Genomic DNA, 22,681 nt, shown 5'->3' on the forward strand with positions numbered 1-22,681 from the left:
ATGGACCCCGCTGGGCGCACCCCGGGTCGCAGGGCGGCAGTGAGAGGGCTGCTGTTCGGGGCTGCGGCGGCCGCGAAGGGGCTTCGAGAAGAAGTGGGGGCCGCGGCGGGCAGGCGCTGGAAGGGTCTGTCAGGGATGCCGAAGCAGGAGGGGCCTCCAGAGGAGGAGGCGGCGGCCGGACACGAGCTCCGTGAGTCTCGGGACGAGGTGGGAAAATCAGGCAGTGGCGGTGCGGGGCAGGCGGTGGGGCGGGCCGCGCCGAGGGCATTCGCCCAGAGAAGGTGCGGGTCCGCGCCTCAGGGCGCCGAGGGGCCGGGGGACGGCGGCTGGCGCCAGGGCTCGACCCTGCGGACCCCGAGCACGCCCTCGCCACCGCGCCGCGTGGGCTGGCTCTCAACTATCAACTCCAACTAAGTTTCGGTTCACCTTTCTCAGGTTGCTTTATTTCAGGTTAAACCTATACTGTGGGTGAAAGGAAAGTTAAGTTACTCTTCTAACTTAAGGGAGAGGATTTTTTATAGAAATGATTAAACTCTTTTGCAAATAAGGAAAGAATATTATGTGTTGTTATCGCCTACATCCTGACTCATGCACTGATTTGTGTGACTATAAAAAAGTCGCTTAATCTTTCTGCACTTAAGTTTTTAAGCATGGAACAGATTACCTATGACTGGGGAATATATTTATAGCGTAAACTGAGGCACGCTGTCTAAGTTTTCGAAAGTTGAGAATGTTCCTCTTTGGTCCTTTGAAGTCTTTTATGTGATTTACAAATATATTCCTCCAGTCTGTAGCTTGTCTTTTTATTCTTAATAGTGCTTTTCACAGAGCAAAGTTTTAACTTTTTATGAAGTCTAGTTTATCATTGTTTTCTTTTACAGTCTGCTTTGCTGTCATGTGTAAGAATCCTTTGCCTAACCCCAGCTTATAAAAATTTTCTCCTGTGTTTTCTTCCAAATGTTTTATAATTTTTGTATGAGGTATGATGTTTACATCAAGGTTCATATTTTTTTTTTCATTTGGATGTCCAATTGTTCAAATACCACTTATTGAAATGATTATCCTTTCTTCACCGACAGGGCCTTCAAATCTTTGTCAAAAACCAATAGGCCATATTTGCGAGGGTTTATTTCTAGACTTGTATTTTATTCCATTGATCTATGTGTCTCTTTGTCAATATCATGCTGTGATTATTGTAGATTTGTAATAAAATTAAGCAGTGTGACTCCTCCAACTTTATTCTCCGTTTTCAAAATTGTTGTGGCTATTCTAGTTCCTTTGCCTCTCCATATAAATTTTGGAATTATCTTGTCTATAGCTACAAAATACCCATCTGGCATTAAATCTATAGATCAGTTCAGGGAGAAGTGACATCTTTATTATCTTAAGTCTTCCTATCCATGGACATAACATATCTTTTCATTTAGATATTCTTTGATTTCTTTCATCAGCATTTAGTACCTTTTTGGTATAGAGAAACTGTACATGTTTTGTTGGGTTTATACTTTAAAAAATTTTAAACCTATTGCAAATATTATTGATTTTCACATTTTGGCTTCCATTTATTGACTGCCAGTTTATAGAAAGATTAATTTTTATGTGTCGACTTTGTGTCCTGCAACCTTGCCAAACTCACTTATTAGTTAGTTCTAGAGCTCTTTTGTACATTCCTTTGGATTTTATATGGACACAATCAAGTTGCCTACAGCTAGACTAGAGACAATTTGATTTCTCGCCAATATTTATGCCTTCTTATTTACTTTTACTGTTTTATTCCACTGGCTAGGACTTTTAGCACAACGTTTAAAAAGAGGAGTAAGAATAGATCTCTGTTCTTGATCTTAGGGGCAAAGAAAATGTTCAGACTTTTATGAATAAGCATGATGTTAGCTGTCAGTTTTTTGTAGATGCCCTTTACCAGGTTGAGGAAAAGTTCCCTTCTGTGTTTGGGATAGAAAGGTTTTGATTTTTCCTGGGACATACTGAAGAGGGACAAAGATCTGGAACTAGAACTTCCTTTCAGTTGGGGCAAGGAGCCGGGGTCAGGAGAGGGAGCTGAGAAAAGTCCAGCCTCACTGGCAGAATGCATTAGCTAAAGCATATGACAGAGTGGGCAGTTTGGATCTCCACTTCAGCAGTCCACTCTCCTGCTGACACCCTGGACATATGAAGTGATTGAAAGCTTGGGATTTGGATTCAGGCTGTCTGGGACAATTCTATCATTTATTATTTTTAAGATATGAGCAAGTGGTTTGACTTAAAGTCTCAGTTTCATCTGTAAGATGCGGGTAATAATGCCTACTCCCATCAGGGTGTTAATTTTATAAAAACCCTACAGTGCTCCAGCATTTGGAGATCAAGCAGAGAAGAGCCAATAAAAGAGACTGGAAAGCACAGGTGGTCTAACAGAAACCTGGAGAAAAACATGTACAAGGAGAGTGTTATCATCCATGTCAAATCTGCAATAAGTTCAATGCACATGACAGAGAAGCGATGACTGGATTTTGGCAAATCTTGATCTTGACCCTGACAAGAGCAGTAATAGGAACACTATTAGCATAGGTTGGATGAGACTATGAGAAAAAGTGGAGCCAACAATTCCAGAACACTTATAAGTTTGGGGATGACAGGAGTTTGAGAAGTGAAGTGGCAGTTGGAAAAGAATGTGAAATTAATGGAGAAGTTTTCTTTCTTTACATTGGAGGTATTTTAGCATCTCTGTATATTTTGGAGTGAATGATTAAATGATGCAGAGGAGAAAGGAGATAATTTTCTAGGAAATGGATATATGAACTAATTGAAAAGATGAGAAAGGATGGGATCCAGAGCTCAAGTGGAGGGGATGGCCGTGGGTAGGGATGCTTCTTTGATTGTAACAGTAATAAAAGCAGAGAGTGTAGGTATAAAGGTAGGTAGGAAGATAGACTTTTTGGTGGGAAGATGTGGGAATTCCTATCTGATTGCTTCTACTTTCTCTGTGCAATGTTATAAACTGAGAATTAGATGATGGACACGTAGCTCAATTAGTAGGTTAAGATATTCGAAGAGAAAGAAAGAGGCATGAAATTTTGGAGAATGGAAGACTAGGGAAATACAGTGGGAATGCTGTGCTCAGGTCCTTGAGATTAGTGGGTAAGAATTGAGGCCTTTGTTAGTTATGTGTAGCACGTTAGTATGTGTGTTAGTCAGGATAAGCTAGCTTTTCCTGCAGCAACAGTGACCTCTAAATCTGAGTGACTGGATATAGTAAAGATCTACTTTTTGCTCACGTAACATGTCTTACATGGGGTGATGAGAGCCTCTGTTTTACCTAGTCTCTCAAGACACCACATGTCAACAACTGTAAAGGGGCTGAGATTTTCCTCTCCTTACAAACTAATAGGTTAGCCTACTATGGTATCATAGATGCTGGCAGAAGACACTTCTGGATCAAATACAAAGCATTTTATTACTCACAATAGTAGCAATATCCAGTGTTAGCATTTGTGTCAGTGTTTTTCAGGCCCCAGGGAGATGCAGAAAGTGCCAAATATTATAAAAGTGATACCTGTACATGCAGCGGGTTGTGTTCCAGGAGAACCCTGACTTAGGAAATCTAAATCTTTTGTAATGGACAGGAAGCATGCCTCACTCTCACTATCTTTCAGGCTGTACCTTGCTCCAGAGGAAGACATTATCTCTTTCTTCCAGTGCAATTCACTACATATATAACCTTAAAAGATAGTCCAGAACAAAGGCAGTCAGTGCTTCTGCTTGTAAGGTTTGCAGAAATGCAAGAGACTCATGGAGAATTGTCTTCCAATACCATAGTAATGGAGGCGCCGCCGTCTTATGACTTCTATTAGTTGGTCAGGGCTCCCATAACCAGCTACCACAGACTGGGTGGCTTAAATAACAAAAATTTATCTCACAGTTCTTGAGGCTAGAAGTCCAAGATCAAGGTGTCAGTAGGGTTAGTTTCTTCCAAGGCCTCTCTCCTTGGCTTGTAGATGTCTTCTTTCCCTCTGTCTTCACATAGTCTTCTTCTGTTTTGTCTATATCCAAATTTCTCTCTAATAAAGACACCATATTGGATTAGGGCCCATTCTAATGACCTAATTTTAACTTAATTACCTCTTTGAATAACCTGTCTCCAAATATAGTCACAATTTGAGGTACAGGAGGTTAGAACTTACTTCAAAACATGAATTTTGAAGGGATACAATTCAGTCATAATATCCCTACATATAAACACTTGGCTTCCAGGATTGAGAAGACTTAAGGAGAGAGACCTGGAGGGTAACACAGGGGCTTTTCATTGGTCAGCTCTGTAGTGACACACCATCACTTCTGCTGTCAGGCCATACCTCACCTAACCGCATCTAGACTGGAATATGTGCTTATCCATATGTTCAGATAGGAGGGAAGAACCAGATATTGATGAACACCAGCAGCGTCTACCACAGCATGGTTGTGTGTTTTCCACCAGTACCAATTAGTTATTCAGGTGTGAAAACGGGAGAGTTTAACTTCAGAATTAGGATTCTGACCAACTAGTCTGATAAGAGAACGGTGAGGGAGGTAAAGGTGTTTGCATGGAAGTGATTTCAAAGATGAACTGTGGGATCTAAACTGGGTAAGTAGGGAAGTAAGGACATAAGAGATGAATGGTATGAAAAGATGGTGAGAGCAGTGTCTTGGAGAACTTGATAAGGTTGCAGAATTTCCAGACTGGCAGAACTTGAGGAGGTGAGCTGACTGGATGAGAGATGATGTTCAGAGAATGAGATTCTTGGAGAAGCCAGAAATAGTGTCGTTTTTGAGGATGACCCTAAAGTTGGTGGCTGAGGTTAGGTAGAGGAAAAAATTATTAGAGGCAAGGGAGTTAGGGAACTGAGAGACGAAGGTATTGGATTAATCATCTCCATGGATGTTTAAGTCACAGAGTGGTAACAAGAGGAGGGGTAGAAAGGAAGAGAAAGATCCAGGTGGTAGAAAGAATAAATGCGTGTATCACCCATGAAGATACTCCCTTGTCTTTGACTGACTGGACTTGGTGCTCTAAAGAGTCTTTGGCAGATACTAAAGAAACTACTTGGCACCATATCTACAAAACCTCTCTTAGGGTCATGTCTTTTTGGAAATGGTCTATTGCTGATTTCACATCATTCTAGTTTTGACCTTATCCCCTAATGTTGAGGCTGTCCCCTGAGAGCCTTCCAGCTCCTCTACATGACCCCCCCCCAAAAAAAAAACACCCCAGTAAATCCTGGAATCTTCTCTATGCTAGTTGATAAAACATGCCGTATGAATGTATGTGTGTGTGTGTGTGTGTGTGTGTATATATATATGTGTGTGTGTGTGTGTGTGTATATATATATGTGTGTGTGTGTGTGTGTGTATATATATATGTGTGTGTGTGTGTGTGTGTATATATATATGTGTGTGTGTGTGTGTGTGTATGTATATATATATATACACACATATATATATATATGATACATAATGTTTGCAGTAGGTGTGAATCTACTTTTATCTCCTTTCATGTAAATGAGAATAAAACATGTTCATCCCTTCTAGCCTTTGTATATATGTTTATATGATGTGCTGCAGGCCTGGCATCTGCACCGGGTTCTGCAGAAAACAATTTTATCTCTGTATGGAGTGTTTGGGCTCCTCCCTATCTAATCTTGTACAAACATTTTACAAACATCCCCTGGGAAGTTCCTGGCCACCCTCTGACCTCCTTGAGCCAGATACTACATTGCTGACTTCAGGGTGGTCCTCAGAAATAATGTTTTCTTTGGGACTAGGAATATTTTTGAGAGTGTGAAAACACTTGTAGAGCAAAGAGAAAGTGGAACCTTAACACTACAGCTTTATAAACTATTAACGCTAAGTTCGAGAAAGGCTCAAGGCTGTTGTTTCAAGTTTTTGGAGTTAAAAGGTTTACCAAATGAGGTTTGCTTTCTCTTCTTCCTTTAATTCCCTCGGTCATGCTTGCTTGCTTTCTTTCAGTACTGCCAAATGAGAGAAACTTCCATGATGCTGCTAAAAGCAATCATTTGGATCTTATGGAGAAGCTGTTTGAAAAGAAGGTTAACATTAATGCTGTGAACAATGTGAGTAGAAGCCACAAAGTGACAGCGACCACTCTAAGGGTGGCTTGGGTTTACACAGATCGACTGAAATATAATAAAATTTAAAAATGACGACGGTGTTGGATGAAATGTGAGAGATCTTCTTCGTTGGTAATTCTAGAGTGTTTATGCTAAAGGTAAATCGAGCGCTGAAAAACAGGCTCTGGGTGTTTTATCTGATCAGAAGGGACATGCACAGAGTCTTTATGCACATCTGTACAAAGTCTGTGTATGGGCAGTAAAGGCAACTGTCAAGGCTATCAGCCTGGATTTCATTGTGGATTATAGCCTGTAGATCACTTTGGCCTCATGCATTCTAGAAAGGCAGAGCATCTTTTGCTACACAATCTGGGTTGATTTCTCTTTAGTGATATGTCCTTTGTGGTTGGTTCTTCCAAATTTAAAATCTAAAGGAGTGTATGGATTTTCATTTTATTGCTTTTGAAATATGGTACATCTTCATGCTGGGCAGTGGGGCCCTTTCTGAAACTTGGCTCTTACTTCTTCTTCAAGTGCTTGGGTTTAGGGAAGAAGTCTACTGCCAGAATAGGAATTTGCTACTATTTGGTTTTATGCAGATTTCCTGCCAGCTCTGCAAAGCAGGTTTATTAAAATGAATGGGGCTATATCAGTTGCCTAGGACAATTTGTAGAGTGGTTCAAGGTCAGGAAGGTAGAGGTAGATTTAACGCTAAATGAAATAGAAGCTTTAGGGCCCCTACTTGTACAGGCCCCTTCCAAGGAACTCAGAGGGTTCTAGCAATGTAGTCCCATGGTTAAATGATTTTGTAAAATCTGAAAAAGAAATTTTAACTACATCAGTGAAGTTTTCTGACTCTGGCTTTAAAATGGGTTCCCTAAAGAGTAGAAACTTCAAGTTCCATGAAACTTGAATTTGTCCCAAGCAGTGAGGTCATAGAAACTGAAGTCATGCGTCAAATGCAGTAGAAGGATGTTTAGCAGTTGTACATGTGTGTATGTGATGGGGTGTGTGTTTATGAGTATGTGGGAATTTATGTGTCTACGTGTATGTTGTGTGCATGCATATGTCTGTCTCTGATGTGTTATGGGTGTATATATTGTTCATTGTTTACAGACAGCCTAGAAAGAGTAGAAAAAGAGCAAATTTTGCAGCACAACAATTTTAGGAGCAAAAAAAAAAAAAAAGGGAAAGAAAAGGAATCAAGGAAGGAAAGGAGAGAAAAAAATAGGCAAGGATCTTTGAAGATAATATCTAGATTAATTGTTGAATAAGTAAAGCAGTAATCATTTTTCCAAGTAGCAGAAGATAGATTCTTTAGATTCTTCAAAATACTTATATAACCATTTAAAATTTTTTCACATACAATTTTCTGGTATCTTAAACCACATTTTTATATTAAAGTACTTGGAGAGATACTACAACCTAGACTACTTTAACTTACTTGTCAGTGTGGCAAATTATTATAAACTCCAGATGAATTATATTACATTTTCTAATGGCATCTCTTTTAGGCCTGTTTACAGCAAATCATTGACATAGTTACCTGTAGAGTTCCTTAAAATCTGTGATGATAGAAATGAAAAAAAATGTAAGTGGTTTAGTTGAATTATCTTGGATGCTGTTTTGGTTTGCATTTTTATTCACAAATAAAGTTGTGAGGGGATTGTATAAGCCCAAATTTAACATACTAGAACATAGCTCTAGATTGTAGACAATACCAAGATAACTAATGTTTTGTCAAACTTAGTTTATAACCAGTTTAGCTACCAAAGAAATCAGATGTTTAATTTAAACAGTTCTCATATTTTTGTGATAAATTATTTATGTGGAACAAAGGACAGTAAATCCATCCCCAGTCACCTTCTTTGGAAGCAAAAAAGTGTCTAGAATATGGGAAATATGACATGTGTTTTACTTACAGGCAAAATATCCATCGTCTGAAACACAGACTGTTTCTGGACATCTCAGAAGCACCATGTGGCTTTCCTTTGAAGCAAAAGATAGTCATAGCTTTCTTCCTCTGTGTCTCTTTCTTTCTCCTCCCTCCCTCCTTTCTTTTCAGAAACAATTTGTTTATTTGCTTCAGTAAAATTTACAGTCCAAAAAATTACAGAAGAAAAACCATGTATGTATTAAATATCTAGGAAAATTTTTGTTATGCATTATCAATATATTCTAACCAGAAAACATTTACTATTATTAATGATCGCTTATGACGGAAAATACAACTTTTACTCTCTAATTGAAATCCATTATATTGTTACCAACAATGATAGGTTAGGCAATGGATATCAGCTTGAGGCATATTCTCCACTAGACTGCCAAATTCTGTTATTATCTAATAACAAATGAGGCACGATTATGCCGAATACAATTCTCACTACTTTCTAAGGCAAAAAGAACAAGTAAATAATAAAAATACAAACACCTGATAGAAAATCATGGTCATTCAAGAAATAGGGATCCTTAAAAGGCTAAATACTAATCAGATAACTGAAAACACAAATTATGTTTCCTCAGATGAACCGCACAGCCCTGCATTTTGCAGTGGGGGCAAATCATTTGTCTGCAGTGGATTTCTTACTTAATCACAAGGCCAGGGTGGATGTTGCTGATAAGGTAAGCTCATCTTCCTTTTACAGAATGAATTGGAACAGAACCAATGTGTAAGGAAATCTGGTCACTTTGGTTATCTTTTCTTTACGTACACACAAATTATTTCCAGAGGCATGGTTCATTTTGGAAAGATCTCTTTAGATAATATATAGTTTATATGCTCTTTGTATTTGGTGACTAACTCATTTGCTCATTACCTATAGGACCTAGGCTTCTATTTATTTTCCCATATTGACCTTATGGCCAGTAGCACGTATTTGTAAGAATAAGATGGTTGCCCAGAGTATAATTTAGGACACAGAAGACAGAAGCTAACTGGCCTCAGGGGCGTTAAATCTTGACTTGCCCTGTGAACTCCTGGTAAATAAATAAGGCTTATTATACACATAGTAGGGCTTATTAAACACATAGGCACCTGTCTCAAGATTTTAATATTTAGCCCTCTCAACCTTATAAGAAAAGTAATACTTTAATACCCAATTTACAAATGAGGAGCCTCATACACAAAGAGGTTAAATATCTTGCCCCAAAAATTACATCTAAGAAGGATTGAGGCAGGATTTGAATCTGCTTAAGTGATTCAGAGACCATGCCATTAGCCACAAATCAGCCGATTTGTTTGTCTAGATAGCAAAACCCACCTTAAGGATTTTCCACCTACTTCTCCCAACTTCATTTCTCCTTTCCAAGTGGCACAAGGAAACCACTTGGAAAGGAGAAATCCAACATGTTTTTCATCTCCAGTTACAGAAAAAGATGAAAGCCTTGGTTGTTAGTAAATTCAGTGAACCATGGTTCTTAAAGTTAAACTGTTCAGAAGATTCCCACAGAGCTATTCTGATTTCTCTCGAAACTGACTCTTTGGAGGGTGAGGCTCAGCATTCTTTACCTTCATGTCTTACAGGGCTTGGGTTTAGTATGTGTGTAGTAAGTCTTTGGAAGATAAATGAATAAAGTCAGTTCAAACCAATTGGTCATTTTGTTGGTTTTGTTGGTAACCATGGACATGGCCTGGACCTGATAATGATGAAAATTTTTCTTTGTTTCGCCCAGGGTACACTTCTGTATTTGAGCTGCTATGGGTCCAAGTGGGACGGTATGGAAGGAAAATACAAAACAAAACAAAAAGGACAGGAACCCCTGATTGCTTATATTTTGAGTTCTGGTTTTCTTCTCCCAATCTACCTGCTACTGTTTACTTCTTAGAATTCTCAAATAGCTGCTCCATGCATTCTGTCCAGAGATTTTAGTCTCATTTGGTGAGAGAGACAGGGTCTAGTGACTTACTCCATCTTAACAAGGACCAAAACCCCAAATCTTTAACATTTCGTAAAAGTAGAAAGAATTGTACAATAAACAACCATATATCTATCCATTGCCCAGGTACAATAACATCTTTTCTTTTAAACAGCATATCTGAGGATTGCCATGTTTCTAATATATTAAATATACTACTGGCTTATGTTAGAATGCAAGTCAGTTATTCCCGAAACGTTTTACCAATTTGTTTTCTTTGAGGCCTTTCGCATTTGGAATCCACTTCTTATAACCTGCCTTGTGAGATTGAAATGCTTTCAGGTGAAAAATTTAGTAATTTCTGAGATATTTCTATACTATGCTTTGATAGTTTCACTAAGTGAAATATTTCAATAACTAATTTAAGTATTTACAGTAGCATTAGTCCATAACTAACAAAATGATTTTTATAATTCAAGCAATGCTTTGTTTGGTTAGACCCGGCACTTCTTCATCTGAATGATGAGCCCTGAGTTTGACTTGGCAGATCTGTCTTATAAGTTCTAACATCTACTTGCAAAGAGCGAACAATTGAACCCCTTTGCCATCAGTATTTATTCAGTGTCTATCGTGGGTAAGTCTCAATGCCAGCTACTGGGGATTCAACTAAATATAAGTTCTTGCTCTTTCAAAGTGTGGTTCTGGGACCAGAAGCACTGGCATTACCTGGGAGCTTATTAGAAATGCAGACTCTCAGGCCTTCCCTCGACCTCTTGAGTCAGAGTCTGCAATTTAACAAGATCTCCAGGTGATTGTGTTGGGAAGCACTGGCATGAGCTACAGTCCCTGCTTTGAGGGGCCTATGGTCTATTGGGAGAGCAAGAACTGGGGCTGTAGCAGATGTGTGCCATTCAGGGCACTGCATGCTAAGGATCAGATGCATGGCCCAGACACTGAGGACTCCAGGTTCAAAGTGGGCGGCATCCGCAAGTCTTGGGAAGAAGACGACTAAGTAAATGGAGGCTATTCCTCCAGATGTGAACAAAGGATCTAAGAAGAAGTTCCCGTGATGCTCAGAGTTTCTTATTTCTGGAAAACTCCTCAAATGCAAGAATCCCCCAAAAGAAGTTATTGACCTTCTCACCTATGACCAGATGTAATGAGGACAGGTTATCAGTGACGGTGGTCATTTTACACTTTATAAAGCATCATGTACAAACTGTGAGTATAATCCATGACATGTGCTCATAAAATGTCTCAGGCATGTCAGTTTGATATCAGAAGACTTAGTTTTATGACGGTTCTTGTGGGGGAATTGATATCTGTGAGGAGTGATTCTTTGCCTCTGAGGAACGACGGTTGCAATCGGAATTTATGGTTTCAGGGATTCAGGTTGTTTGCATCCTGAATTCCTGGCTTTTGGATTTTATGATCAGTGTTTGAAATCTTTAAGTGTTGGCAGCTTTGGAATTAGGAATGACGTCTTAGGAAAACTTTGAGCTCCTATCAAAAACGTGATTTATACTCTGTCCCAAATATCTTTGGCCTCTTTTTTGATCATATGTGAAATTGGATTTAGCGTTACTGAATATAGAGCATTTATTTGTAGGGAAGGCTAAATTCAGGGGTGGAACTGTGTTTAGGGTGCATTTCTTGAAGAACCTCAACTTGTCATTGTACTTTATTGTTCCTTGGGGAAAAAAGTGTGCAGAAATTGGTAAATATTTTTTTTATACTGGAATTGTAATAGACTTAAATAGACTATGTAGGCCTAACTATATAGTACACATCAGCAACAGTGTAACATTTTTTCCCAAATATTTTCAATTTATGGTTGGTTGAATCCATGGATGGGGAGCCAGTGGATATGGAAAGCTGACTGTACACACACACACACACACACACACGAGTTTTTATAAAATAAATGAGATTATATTATATTTTATTCGTATCTTATTTTCTAAATTTAACAGCTACCTCATGGAAACCTCTCCAAGTCAATTGTTATAACTCTAATTCATGATTTTTAATGGTCGCATGATGTGGTATGAGTGTTCCCTAATTTGTTCTGCATTCCTATATCGATGGACATTTACCTTGCTCCCAGTTTTAAGGGTTACATTTAATATCCTCATTTACATAACATCAGTTCCTAAAATTTATTTTTATGGGATAGATTCCCTGGATTGGGATTGCTGGTTGTATTAAAATTTTAATAGATATTACTAGATCGTTTAAACTCTAATGGTTTCATTTCTACTAATACTTTTAAATGAGAACCTGTTTTGGTTCATTTTTCAATAGATTTAATTGCCTTTTTCTTGTTGGTTTGTAAGAGTGCTTCATATATTAGAGAAAGTAATCATTTAATCTTTATCAAGAAACATTTAAAGAATGTATCATTTGTTTATTGACTTTGTTTATCATCAGTCTTTGCTTTTATAACTCCTGGGTTAAGACACTGTACATTATAGTCTAGAGTTTCTTCTAATATATTTATTGTTTATTTGCTTTTGTGTGTGTGTGTATATGTGTGTGTGAGATGATATAGGAATTACTTTTATTTTCTTCCAGATGGAGAACCACTTGTGCCTGAACTATTTATTAAATATATTTATCTTCTCCATAGAATTAAAACATCATTTCTGCTGTATGTGAAATTCTCTCCCTATTTCTTAATTATCAACAGTTGAATATTAACTTGGCTTTTGGTGAATTGAGATCATGTGTTGTGGCTCATTCAAGTGATGGATTCTTTTATTCTCTCTTCTTGGGACAGCATGGCTTGACAGTAATTCACCTTGCAGCCTGGTCTGGAAGCCTCGAGATCATGCTCATGCTGGTTAAAGCTGGAGCAGACCGAAGAGCAAAGAATCAGGTAAGTATGTAAGTCACCTGGACATAAGCTCTCCCCTCACAGTGCAGTAGGGGGAGGTCCTGACATTACTGTATAGTCATCTCCTCCACCTTGGCTCTCTTCAGGATGGAATGAATGCCCTCCACTTTGCAGCTCAGAGCAATAATGTACGCATTGTGGAGTACCTCATTCAAGATCTGCACCTGAAGGACCTGGACCAGCCAGATGAGGTGTGTTTGCTGTGGTACGACAGGTCTTGAATACACCTCCACCAAATTTCACTTTGTTCCTGTCCCTTCTAGAATTTCTAAAGCAGCCAGCACAGACAAACCTGGCCCTGTAGTTAGCTCCTCCATCACCCTGGCAGACCATAAAGCAAAAAGGAAGTGTAGGTGTTGGTGGTAGGCCTGGCACCTGCATTTGGGGAAGGCAGGAAGTAGTAAAGAAGCCACCGAATTTCTTCTTCCCTCTCTACTCTCTCATACTGGCCAGGGTGTGGATAGTATCTACCCTGTTTGGTATTCAGAATGGGTGACTTCATTTTACTCTGTTATACCTGGCCTTTTGGAATGTATTTGCCCCAAGGCTATGCAGTAATGAGCCACAGTATATAATGCAATTTTACCATATTTGTCAATATTCCTTTTCTTTTCATAAGGATATATATAATAATAACAGCTACCATTTATTGAGTATCTATTAGTGGGCTAGGTACCCAGGAAAGTTACTTACATACATTATTTCAGTGAGAGGCTAAGGCCTGGCACATATGGATGCTTAATAAATTATTGCTGAGTGAGTGAACTATCCTTTTAATCCTCATAATAATCATATAAAGAAGGAAATATTTTGCTTATTTTTAAAGAGTAAGGAAGTTGAGACTCAGAGAGGCTAAATACCTGATCCAAAGTCCCCAAACTAGAAATTGACAGAGCGGGGATTTGAGTTCAGGTCTGGCTGACTCCAGTCACCGCACTGCACTGTTCTGTCTCCCTTCTTCGATGACAGTGGGCATTGCCCATGTGCGAGGCTATCTTCTTTGCAATATCCCCTTCTAGGCTTTTCTTCATAGTATAGTATTCTCTGTGGAATTAAAGTGTTATTTTGAACAGGACTGCCTTTTTCACTGTGCCTCTAGAACATTATTTTCCATAAAAGTCTCTCTAGAAGTTAATCATTAATATTCACTTCAGGCTGAAGAGGCTTAAATATCAAAGTAGGTTTGTAGGGACCCTTCCCCACTTCTGGAGCTTCTGCTGGCCAGCAGCCTTCTTGTCCATCATCTTTTCCACTGGGTTTGTCTGGGTTTGCCCCGTCTCACCCCTCTTCCTTCTTCACTCGCTTTCTGTTGGGGAAAAGGCTGAGCAGCCCTGGCAGGATATTGTGCAAAGCCACATGTCCAGCTGAAAGACCGTAAAATTAAGATAGGTTCATAGACATATAAGGAATGAGCAAATAATGAGTCCACTAGGTTGTCTAGGGAGAAAAAGATCTGTGAGTATACTTAAAATACTATAAGAAACTTGGATTAATTAATGCAAAAGACAGAGTCTACTCTTTTTCTGAGATCTGTGAGTGGGGTCAGGGACATTGGCAAAAGCCAGTAGGAACTGGGACCAGGAGCTCAGGGTCTGTTAATTCATCGCTGGGTTTTCCATTATTATTTGCTTAAAAGTATCGTGGAGCTCATGAAGCATATTTGATAGAAAAGCCTGCTCCACCTTCACAACAGGCCTTCTTGCCTAGTTTCTTATCAACAGGAAGTGACTGAGAGCCTGTTTACCTGCCCAGGGTTAGTAAAATCCTCTAGTTAGCCAGGAGAGAACTCCAAAAGCTAACAAGGAAAGCCTTACTGGGTAGAGGTCTTTATTAATAAAAAGGATTTAACTAGGCCTGGAGATTTTGGGTGGGGATTAGAGAGATGAAGAACACTGGAAAATATTTTGAATTTCTCCTAATTCTATAGCTATGGAAATCATGTGGCCTCTCCAGGGGAGAGAGATTAGAGCAGTCAGGAGAAGTTACAGGTATAATAGTCTAAATATTTTGAATCTACATGTAAACTTCCATCTAGTGGTCAAAAATAAGTACTCAGACTAAGAGAGGGGGCACAGAAAGGAATAGTCTCAGAGACCATTCATATACTTGTTGAATATTTACAAAAGTTTGGTGGTACAGTGTTAGGTTGGTTTTGGCTGCAGATGTATGGGGACTTCCGTTTCTGTAAAGGAATCCATATAGGAAGTTTCTAGAGATCAAAATGCAAAGCTTCCTTTTTTGGAGGGTTGGGAATAATGAGTTTGAGAAGACATATTTTCTTATATGGACCTGAAGGCAGTATTTAACAGCCTTGGATTTAATCAAACCTATTGGCTCTGCATGCAAGGGGAGAGAGAACTAACCCTCACCCACACCAGTTCCACGCCTTCATATTTAACCCACGGCTCTTTCAGCACTTTTTACATCATGGCAATGTTCTTTCTCCTTCTCTAGTTATTTAGGGTCCTGCCAGTTTCCCCCTTTTGCTGGGGTTCTGCTTTGAATTTCTGATACCAGGGTAAGAGAAAAAGTCATGCAGCGTAGATATATGCATGAAGCACTGGGGCCTTTGTGCTGGGTTCCACCCTCTACTCAGAGGCTCTCCAGGGCACATCTCTGGGATCCCTGCGGGAAAAGATGGTGAGGTTGGACTTTGGGTGCCCATTTAATGTCTGTTAATGAAATTTTTGCCAAATTTGGTAAATTGTCAAATTTGATAATTCTTAAAAATGGAAAATAATTTCTAATAAACAATTGCAACTCCTCAGACTTATTAACATGCAAGCAATTTAAATGCACTAAATTAGAACATATTAGGTTAAATACTGATAAAGTGAATAAAGGAAAAATGAACAGGAATTCTGGGCCTTCCTTATTTTCATTAATTAGGAATCAGGATCCTGAGCTTGGAAGGCGTTGTGATTTCTCTGGGGTTTGAAGTCTGGGGCCTTGACACCAGGCTCTACTCTTCTCCTGGTAGGAAAATCTCCATTTCCTTGTCTTCCAAGGGCGGGGCAGTCCTTTGAGACTGTACTGGATAGAGGCTTATCCAGTTAAAAAGGGTTGGGTGGCTAAAAAATGAAATAAGACATGATAAGAGACTATATTTAAAACAGACATATATTTTTTGAAATTCCTGTTGTTATTTTACCTAATAATATGTACTTGGAACTGGAGAAAAGATTTATATCTCATTTTACTGTTACTTCATCTTTCTTTATGCTGCCTTTTGATATGTTTATGACATATAGATTACTTTAAATGTCCTTATTTTCTATAATTTGGCTTTCACTTTTTGTTGCTGTTGATAACATTTTTAAAGGGTATCCAAAGTTTAAAGTAACAACTGTTTTCTTGGAGAGGAAAGATGTTTCATTTGCGATAACCTCCCAATTCTTACCAGACTAGGCTTTCTTCCTGAGTGGATCCTCTTTCAGTTTGTTTTGATATGCAGAAACCCAAGTCATATCAACAGAGTAAAAGAATAAGGCCATTTTAAAGTTGAATAAACCCCTAATATTTCTAGTAGTGTTTGTCCCCAAACTGCTAAATATGTATTTGTTTGAATTCTTTCTGTTATGAGTGAAAAAAAAGTCATCTTAATCTAGATTAAGCAATAAAGATAGTTTATTAACTCCTAACTAAGGAGTTTGAGTGTGTATCTTGCTAGCGTGGGATATGGCTGGATCCAGCTCTATTTTTCCTTCAACTCTTGGCTGTGTGTTGACATTATTGATAAGTATACCCTCCACATGGTGAGAAAAATAGCTGCTAGCAGCCTCAAGTTTATATTCTGATGGATGTTCTTATGGATTTTAATTCCTAAGAAAGTTTTTCTCTCATGAAATTTTTATATATAAATCTCAGAAACAACTTTTTTGGCCCTGCTTAAGTCATAGGCACATTCCTGAATCCATTATGGTGACCAGCGTAACTGTGATCACTCCATGCGGCAAGTAAGGCCTGGCAATTGACAGTATTAAATGGACTAAATGGCAGGGTATGTGTGTGTATGTGGGGGAGTTTTCTAAAGGAAAACTAAAATGCTGTTACTAGAAGAAAAATAAATATAGAGACAAGCAACAACTAGCCACTCTAGGACATAGCACCTCATGTATTATTTATGGCCTCTGTGGGTAAAGGGCTTATAAAACCCCTTTGCCTGCTTTTTGAGAATTTAAACTTTGGATAACTTTCTGGCTCTGTGTTCCCGCAAATGAGATAAAGATACACTATTAACTGTTACTGTGGAGCATTGTTTGTGATAAAAATGACCCCTAATTGGTAAATTGCATCTGGAGTCGTAGGAACTGCAAATGAACTACAAATACCAGAGGGAGAAGGCACACTTTGGGCTTCTTTGAGTGTAGTGACTCTCATAACTAACTGGATATGTGCCTTGTGGGGACCTGGCAGCAGTGCCCAAGAAGTTTTTACAAGAGATATTTGCTCTTGTGGAGTATACCCGCCTTCTAAGCCAGGGTGGCTCCCACATATCCCCAGTGTAGATCTTGTCACTTTGCAAATAGCTGTTACCTGAAAGGCCAAAGACAATAGCTCCTGAGCAGCTGTGTGGACCATGGGAGGAAGAGGAGCAGCTGATGCTGACAAGCTGTGGTTCATGTCCTACATCTTCCGTGTAGACTGGTGCCAAGTATGGCCTGTGATAATTTTGTGAGTCTGAAATGTTTAGTGGTCTTGCTTTTTCAATATGTATGTAATAAAAGCTGGAGGTTTATGTTTGATTTTCAGAAAGGAAGAAAACCATTTCATTTGGCAGCTGAGAAGGGTCATGTTGAAATGGTAGAAAAACTTATCTTCCTTAATCTGTATACTTCAGAAAAGGACAAGGTGAGTTGGACTTTTATTTCTTTAAAAAATAAGAGAAAGGGGAGTGACAGTTGGTGCATATTTTGGGGATGGCATTTTGGTCAGCAGTAGAGTTGTTCATTTGTTACTACAGCCAGAATCATGGGATATCTAGATGAAATGAACCTCCTTTTGCATTTGGTCGTACAGATTGCCAGTATTTGCTCCATAAATGGTTGCAAAGTCAATAGACGACACAGATTTTTTCCACTGTTAACACCAGTCCTCTCTTTTCTTCTCCTGAGGTCTGCTGGAGACTGAGCCCCACCTGACTGGGGCGGGAAACCCTAGGTGGCCATTCATATCTACATACACATCTTTGGTTGTTTTCTTAGGGGAAATTCTTAGATGTGGAATTGTGGATCAAAGAGTTCTGCACACTTCAAATTCTTTTCGTGTACATTGCTAAAACTACCTCCTAGAAATCTTTCAACAATTTACCTTCACAAAGGTTATATGGATTTACTTTTACCGTCCCACTTTTTGCTAGAAAATTAGCAGCGAATGTTGAACAGAGAGTGTGGAGAGTTTTTCCTACTGGTTCAAACAGCTATGTAGTTTCATTTAAAGCTTGAAAAAATTACATTTCGCTTAAACTTGTGGATAATGTGTCTCACACTGGATCACAGCTTTAGCCAAATAAAACCTCCCAGAAGCCCCATTGCTGCCTGACCAGTGCAGGGTGTGTGTCTGTGTTACAGGAGGGGAATGCTGCCCTGCACCTTGCAGCAAAACATGGCCACAACTCTGCGGTACAGGTGCTGCTAACACAGTGGCAAGAAATTAATGAGACCAATGAGGTATGTGGAGGTGCTCATTATAGGTGGGCATGGGGCTCACAAGTAGAAGGGAGGGAGAATGGCTTTCAAGAAAGGAATGGGAGGAAAACAAAGATGTTAGTGCCACAGGGTATAGAATATAATGCTAAAAGATTCCTACCTTTTCCTTTAAAGTAAACCCACAGCAATTTATTTATTAATCCATTCATTAATTCACCCATTCATCCAAAAATGTTTAATATGTGCTCTGTGCTAGGTAGGGTATGCATTCTTATTCTAGAAGCGGGTAAAAAGGGCATGCCAAAAGTAACATATTGGGCTAAATGCATAATAGATATGTGTACAGTATACTGTGGGGACACAGAAGAAAATCTATTTCAGAAATTGGACAGTCTTCACAGAGGAGGTGATATGTTTTCTTTGTCCTGGCATTGAAATGGACATTGGTAAGAGGAGGTTTGAGGGGGCCATAAACATAGAGTATTTTAGACAGAGGGAAGAGCCCTTATAAAGGAACCGAGGCAAGAAAGAGCATAGTGTGTCTTGGGAATGACAAGTTCGGAGCAGAAGAAATTGAGGACTCTTGGGCCAGGAAGGGTGGGAGCTGAGTAGGCCAAGGCAGAGAGGTGATGAAAGGCTGTGCTTACCAGGAGGAGGTACTGGCTTTGACCTGTTGGCAGCAGAGACCTGGAAGAGTTTTAAGCAGCAAAGAGGGGTGAAATTCATCTTGGGTATAGGCAGGTAACTGTCACAGTGGTTTAAGGGGTGGGGATTGGTGCCTGGAGAGTTTTGAGGTGGGGAGTCAGGTAGGGTGCCGATCCCTGAGCTGTGAAGCACAGGGGAAGAGCAGGTGAGTGAGTTTGGTAATGAGAGTTTGGATGGGTTCATTTTGAGGCACCTGGGGCAGAGGAGAGATGTATGTTTAGGTGGAGAGCAGTAGAGAGAAATAAACTATGTCTGGGGTTCACTGGAGAATAGGGAAATAAAAATGATGTCTGACTTTAGTGGAATGTAGGGAGAGAGAAACTGGGTCTGGGGTTCAGTAGAGAGGATGTGGCTGTGGAAGTAAATTTTTGAGTCATCTGCTCTAGGTAGTCACTTTTTAACCTTTGGGTCAATGAGTTTTTGGCTCGTTCTTTGGAACTCAGGTGAGTGGAGTCCTCTTGGACTTCGTGATTTAATGTTCTGATAAATTCTAAACTTGACATCTCTCCTGAAAGACACTATAAGAAGTAACATACGGTATTCATTTAAGACATCATTGACTGTAAGGCACATCATTATTTCATGTAACACTAAGAAAAAATAATTCCACCAGTCAAACTATGACAAAAAGCTTTCTTACCATTTTATACTTATTGAAAGAGTTTTTAAAACTTTTATCTTAGATTTCTTATCATACATATGTAAAGGAGTAAATAAGCCGGATAAGTTAGTGAAGTATTCCTATACTTCGCACATTGAGTTGGATTCTTCAGAATTACTTTCTTACACAGAGTCTTGATGTCCTTGCTTTTCTAAACAAAATGTTGTCCTCTATGCCTTCAAAGATGCTTGTGATGCAGCATTCGTTCAAAGGGTGCTCCCTGTCATTTCTAAGATTGTCTTCTAAGCTAGCAACATTCACTCTGTTTTAATGCACATCGTAAGCAAGGAATGACAGCTCTATCACATCTGCTGCCTGATCGACTAAGATTGTGAAATGTGCCTGATTTCAGATATGTTAACATGTGAAACAATATGTGACTTAGAATTGGTAGAGTATGGTCATAAAAATAGCAAATGTGGGCAACATAATGGAAACTGTAGGCTATGAAAGTGAGTATGTATGATGCTTGGAACAAGTCTGCACTTCCTTTGGACCAGGAAAGCCGATCAGTCTGGTCCCACACATCCCTGGACCTGGGCACGCAGAGATTAAAAGCAGGGCCCTGACTGCTCAGGGCTGATCCTGTCTCCATCACTCTTCTAGCTGGATGATGTTGGGCATGTTCCTTAGCCCCTTTTCAGCCTCAGTTTTCTCATCATAAAATAGCCTCATAAGACCACAGTGAGGTTGAAGTGGAAAAGTCGTGTCACAGACTTAGTACAGGCAATAGTGCCTGGCATGTGGTCAGTGTGCAACAAGTGGTATCTGGGTGAAATAAGTGAGATCGCGGTTATCCTGGATCAGTGGTATATATTATTATCGCTCTCATTTATTTCTCTTACAGTTCTGGGAGAATATAAGCCAGCCTTTCAGCTGAGGATCGTGGACAAAAATAGGGCCATTTGTTACTTTTTATGTGTGCGTTCACTCTTTTATAACCATCTGGCATGATGATCAAGTTTAATTTGTTTTGCTTACTTAAAGAAGATCCCAGGAATTTGGTCTTCTTGAATGAAAGTTAAGAATGATGTGTTAGAAACTCAAAAAGAATATGATTCACCTAGGGTAAATAGTAGGCACGATTGGCCTTCACAAAACAATATAAAGCTCGAGTCCTGTAGCCACAGGATTTGATCTATAGTCTTAGTCGTGCTTGCCCTGTTCTGCTTTGATACTTTACCACTGAAAAGTGTGCACTTGGATTTCATCCACCTTTTAGCTATTTTTGAGTCAGGGCACATTGAGGAGAGCTTGTGCCGTCCAACAAACTATAATTACAGTTAATGATAGGCTTCATTTGCATGAAGTAAAGTGTCTGGTGATAACATTGGCCTTTTGGAGAAGGCCTGTCATGTTCATAGGGTCTTCGGCTGCTCTGTTTCCTGGTGGAAGCTGTTGCCAGGGCAGCTGGAGTGACCTGTGTGAATATGCTCTGGAGCAGTTGTCTCCAAACATTCTTGGCAGCAAACTCATATCAGTAAAGAAAGTTTGAGCATGCATCTATCACATATACATTTGAAATTAAGTTAATACATTATAAAACATATGCCAGAAATAGAAAGTTAAAAAATTTGAGATAAAAATTAACAGAAATAGCAGTTCTCATTTTTTTTCCCATCTGATGTGTTTTTCTGCCAATTTTGTGTTCCTATGCATATATATATATTTTTTTTAGTGGCTGCCCTAAATTCATTTAGTTTATTATTTATTAATTTAGTTTATTATATGCTATCATGAACTTCTTTGTATATAAACCTTAGTTTGAATTCCTCATTATTTCTTTTGAGTATATTTTTATTTTTATTTATTTTATTTTATTTTTTCTTCCCCCCCTTCCTGGGTATATTTTTAGAGGTAGGATTGTTGGGTCAAAGATATGAACATTTATTAGGCTCTTGATATGTTAAAGATGTGAATTCTTTCCTTCACGTTTTTTGCAGATATTTTTCCACTGGGGTTTGCCTTTTGGCATCTCTTTTCCTATAAAAATGAGAACATAGAATATGAGGAGAAATTCCTTCGTAACAGATGGCTGGCCGAGGAATTCAGGGAAAGTGGCCTGGGGTGCAGTTTTTCCATCTCACTGGGCTGGGAACATTGGTTCCATGCTCTTGATCCCTGTTAACATGATTGTTATATCTAAATAGCTACTAGTTAAACCTTCTGAACGAATCCTAATGCAGTTGTAAAGGTGCCATTCTTAACATGCAGCAGGGAAATGGTTAGAGGGTAAGGAAGAAATTCTACATTCCTTTCCAATATTTTTAGGAAAGAGTCTGCATAAGGAGGAGAAAATACCCAAGCAGCTATTGTGCGAGACCAATTTCTTCTTTCTGTGTTTTGGCCTAAACTAAACTCATTTTGTCCTACTAGTGTTCATCATGAGTTTCAGGAAATTTAATTACTAAATTTGCATATTACTTTTTTTTTTAATGATATACAACATTTTAAATCAGTTTTAAAGGTTAAAGCTGTACGTGGTACAAATGTGCTTCTATTTTTATATGTTTCACTGTATTATAATTCCTTATTCCTCTGATTATCTTAATAGACTCTTCTTACCTTCTTGTAGGCAGAGTCTGTGTTCTGTTTGTCTAATCCCAGAACCTAGTAGTGTCTGATAGATACTAGGTGTCTAATAAATGTTTCCTGGGTAAATTAATAAAGGTTAAGAGTATAATGGTGGAGGGAAAGTCTGAAAGGAGGCAGCATAGCAGAGTGCAGGTTTTGGAGCCAAACGGCTGGACTCGCATCCTAGTTTTGCCATTTTTCAACTGAGGCTTAGTTTCTTTATCTGTAAACTGAAGATAATATT

At 39.0% G+C, this 22,681-nt stretch overlaps 1 protein-coding gene across 1 annotated transcript in view; it reads left to right on the plus strand.

Moving 5' to 3' along the window:
* ANKDD1B (ankyrin repeat and death domain containing 1B) overlaps positions 1–22,681 on the plus strand; it is a 43,012-nt gene continuing 20,331 nt past the window's right edge. The window contains exons 1-7 of the mRNA XM_006913152.2: positions 1–190; positions 5,998–6,101; positions 8,622–8,720; positions 12,733–12,831; positions 12,936–13,040; positions 17,602–17,700; positions 18,420–18,518. Of these exons, the coding sequence (XP_006913214.1) occupies positions 1–190; positions 5,998–6,101; positions 8,622–8,720; positions 12,733–12,831; positions 12,936–13,040; positions 17,602–17,700; positions 18,420–18,518 (795 nt within the window). The remainder of the gene's footprint in view (positions 191–5,997; positions 6,102–8,621; positions 8,721–12,732; positions 12,832–12,935; positions 13,041–17,601; positions 17,701–18,419; positions 18,519–22,681) is intronic.

The sequence above is a fragment of the Pteropus alecto genome, unplaced genomic scaffold (assembly GCF_000325575.1).
Source record: "Pteropus alecto unplaced genomic scaffold, ASM32557v1 scaffold20, whole genome shotgun sequence".
Lineage (NCBI taxonomy): Eukaryota > Metazoa > Chordata > Mammalia > Chiroptera > Pteropodidae > Pteropus > Pteropus alecto.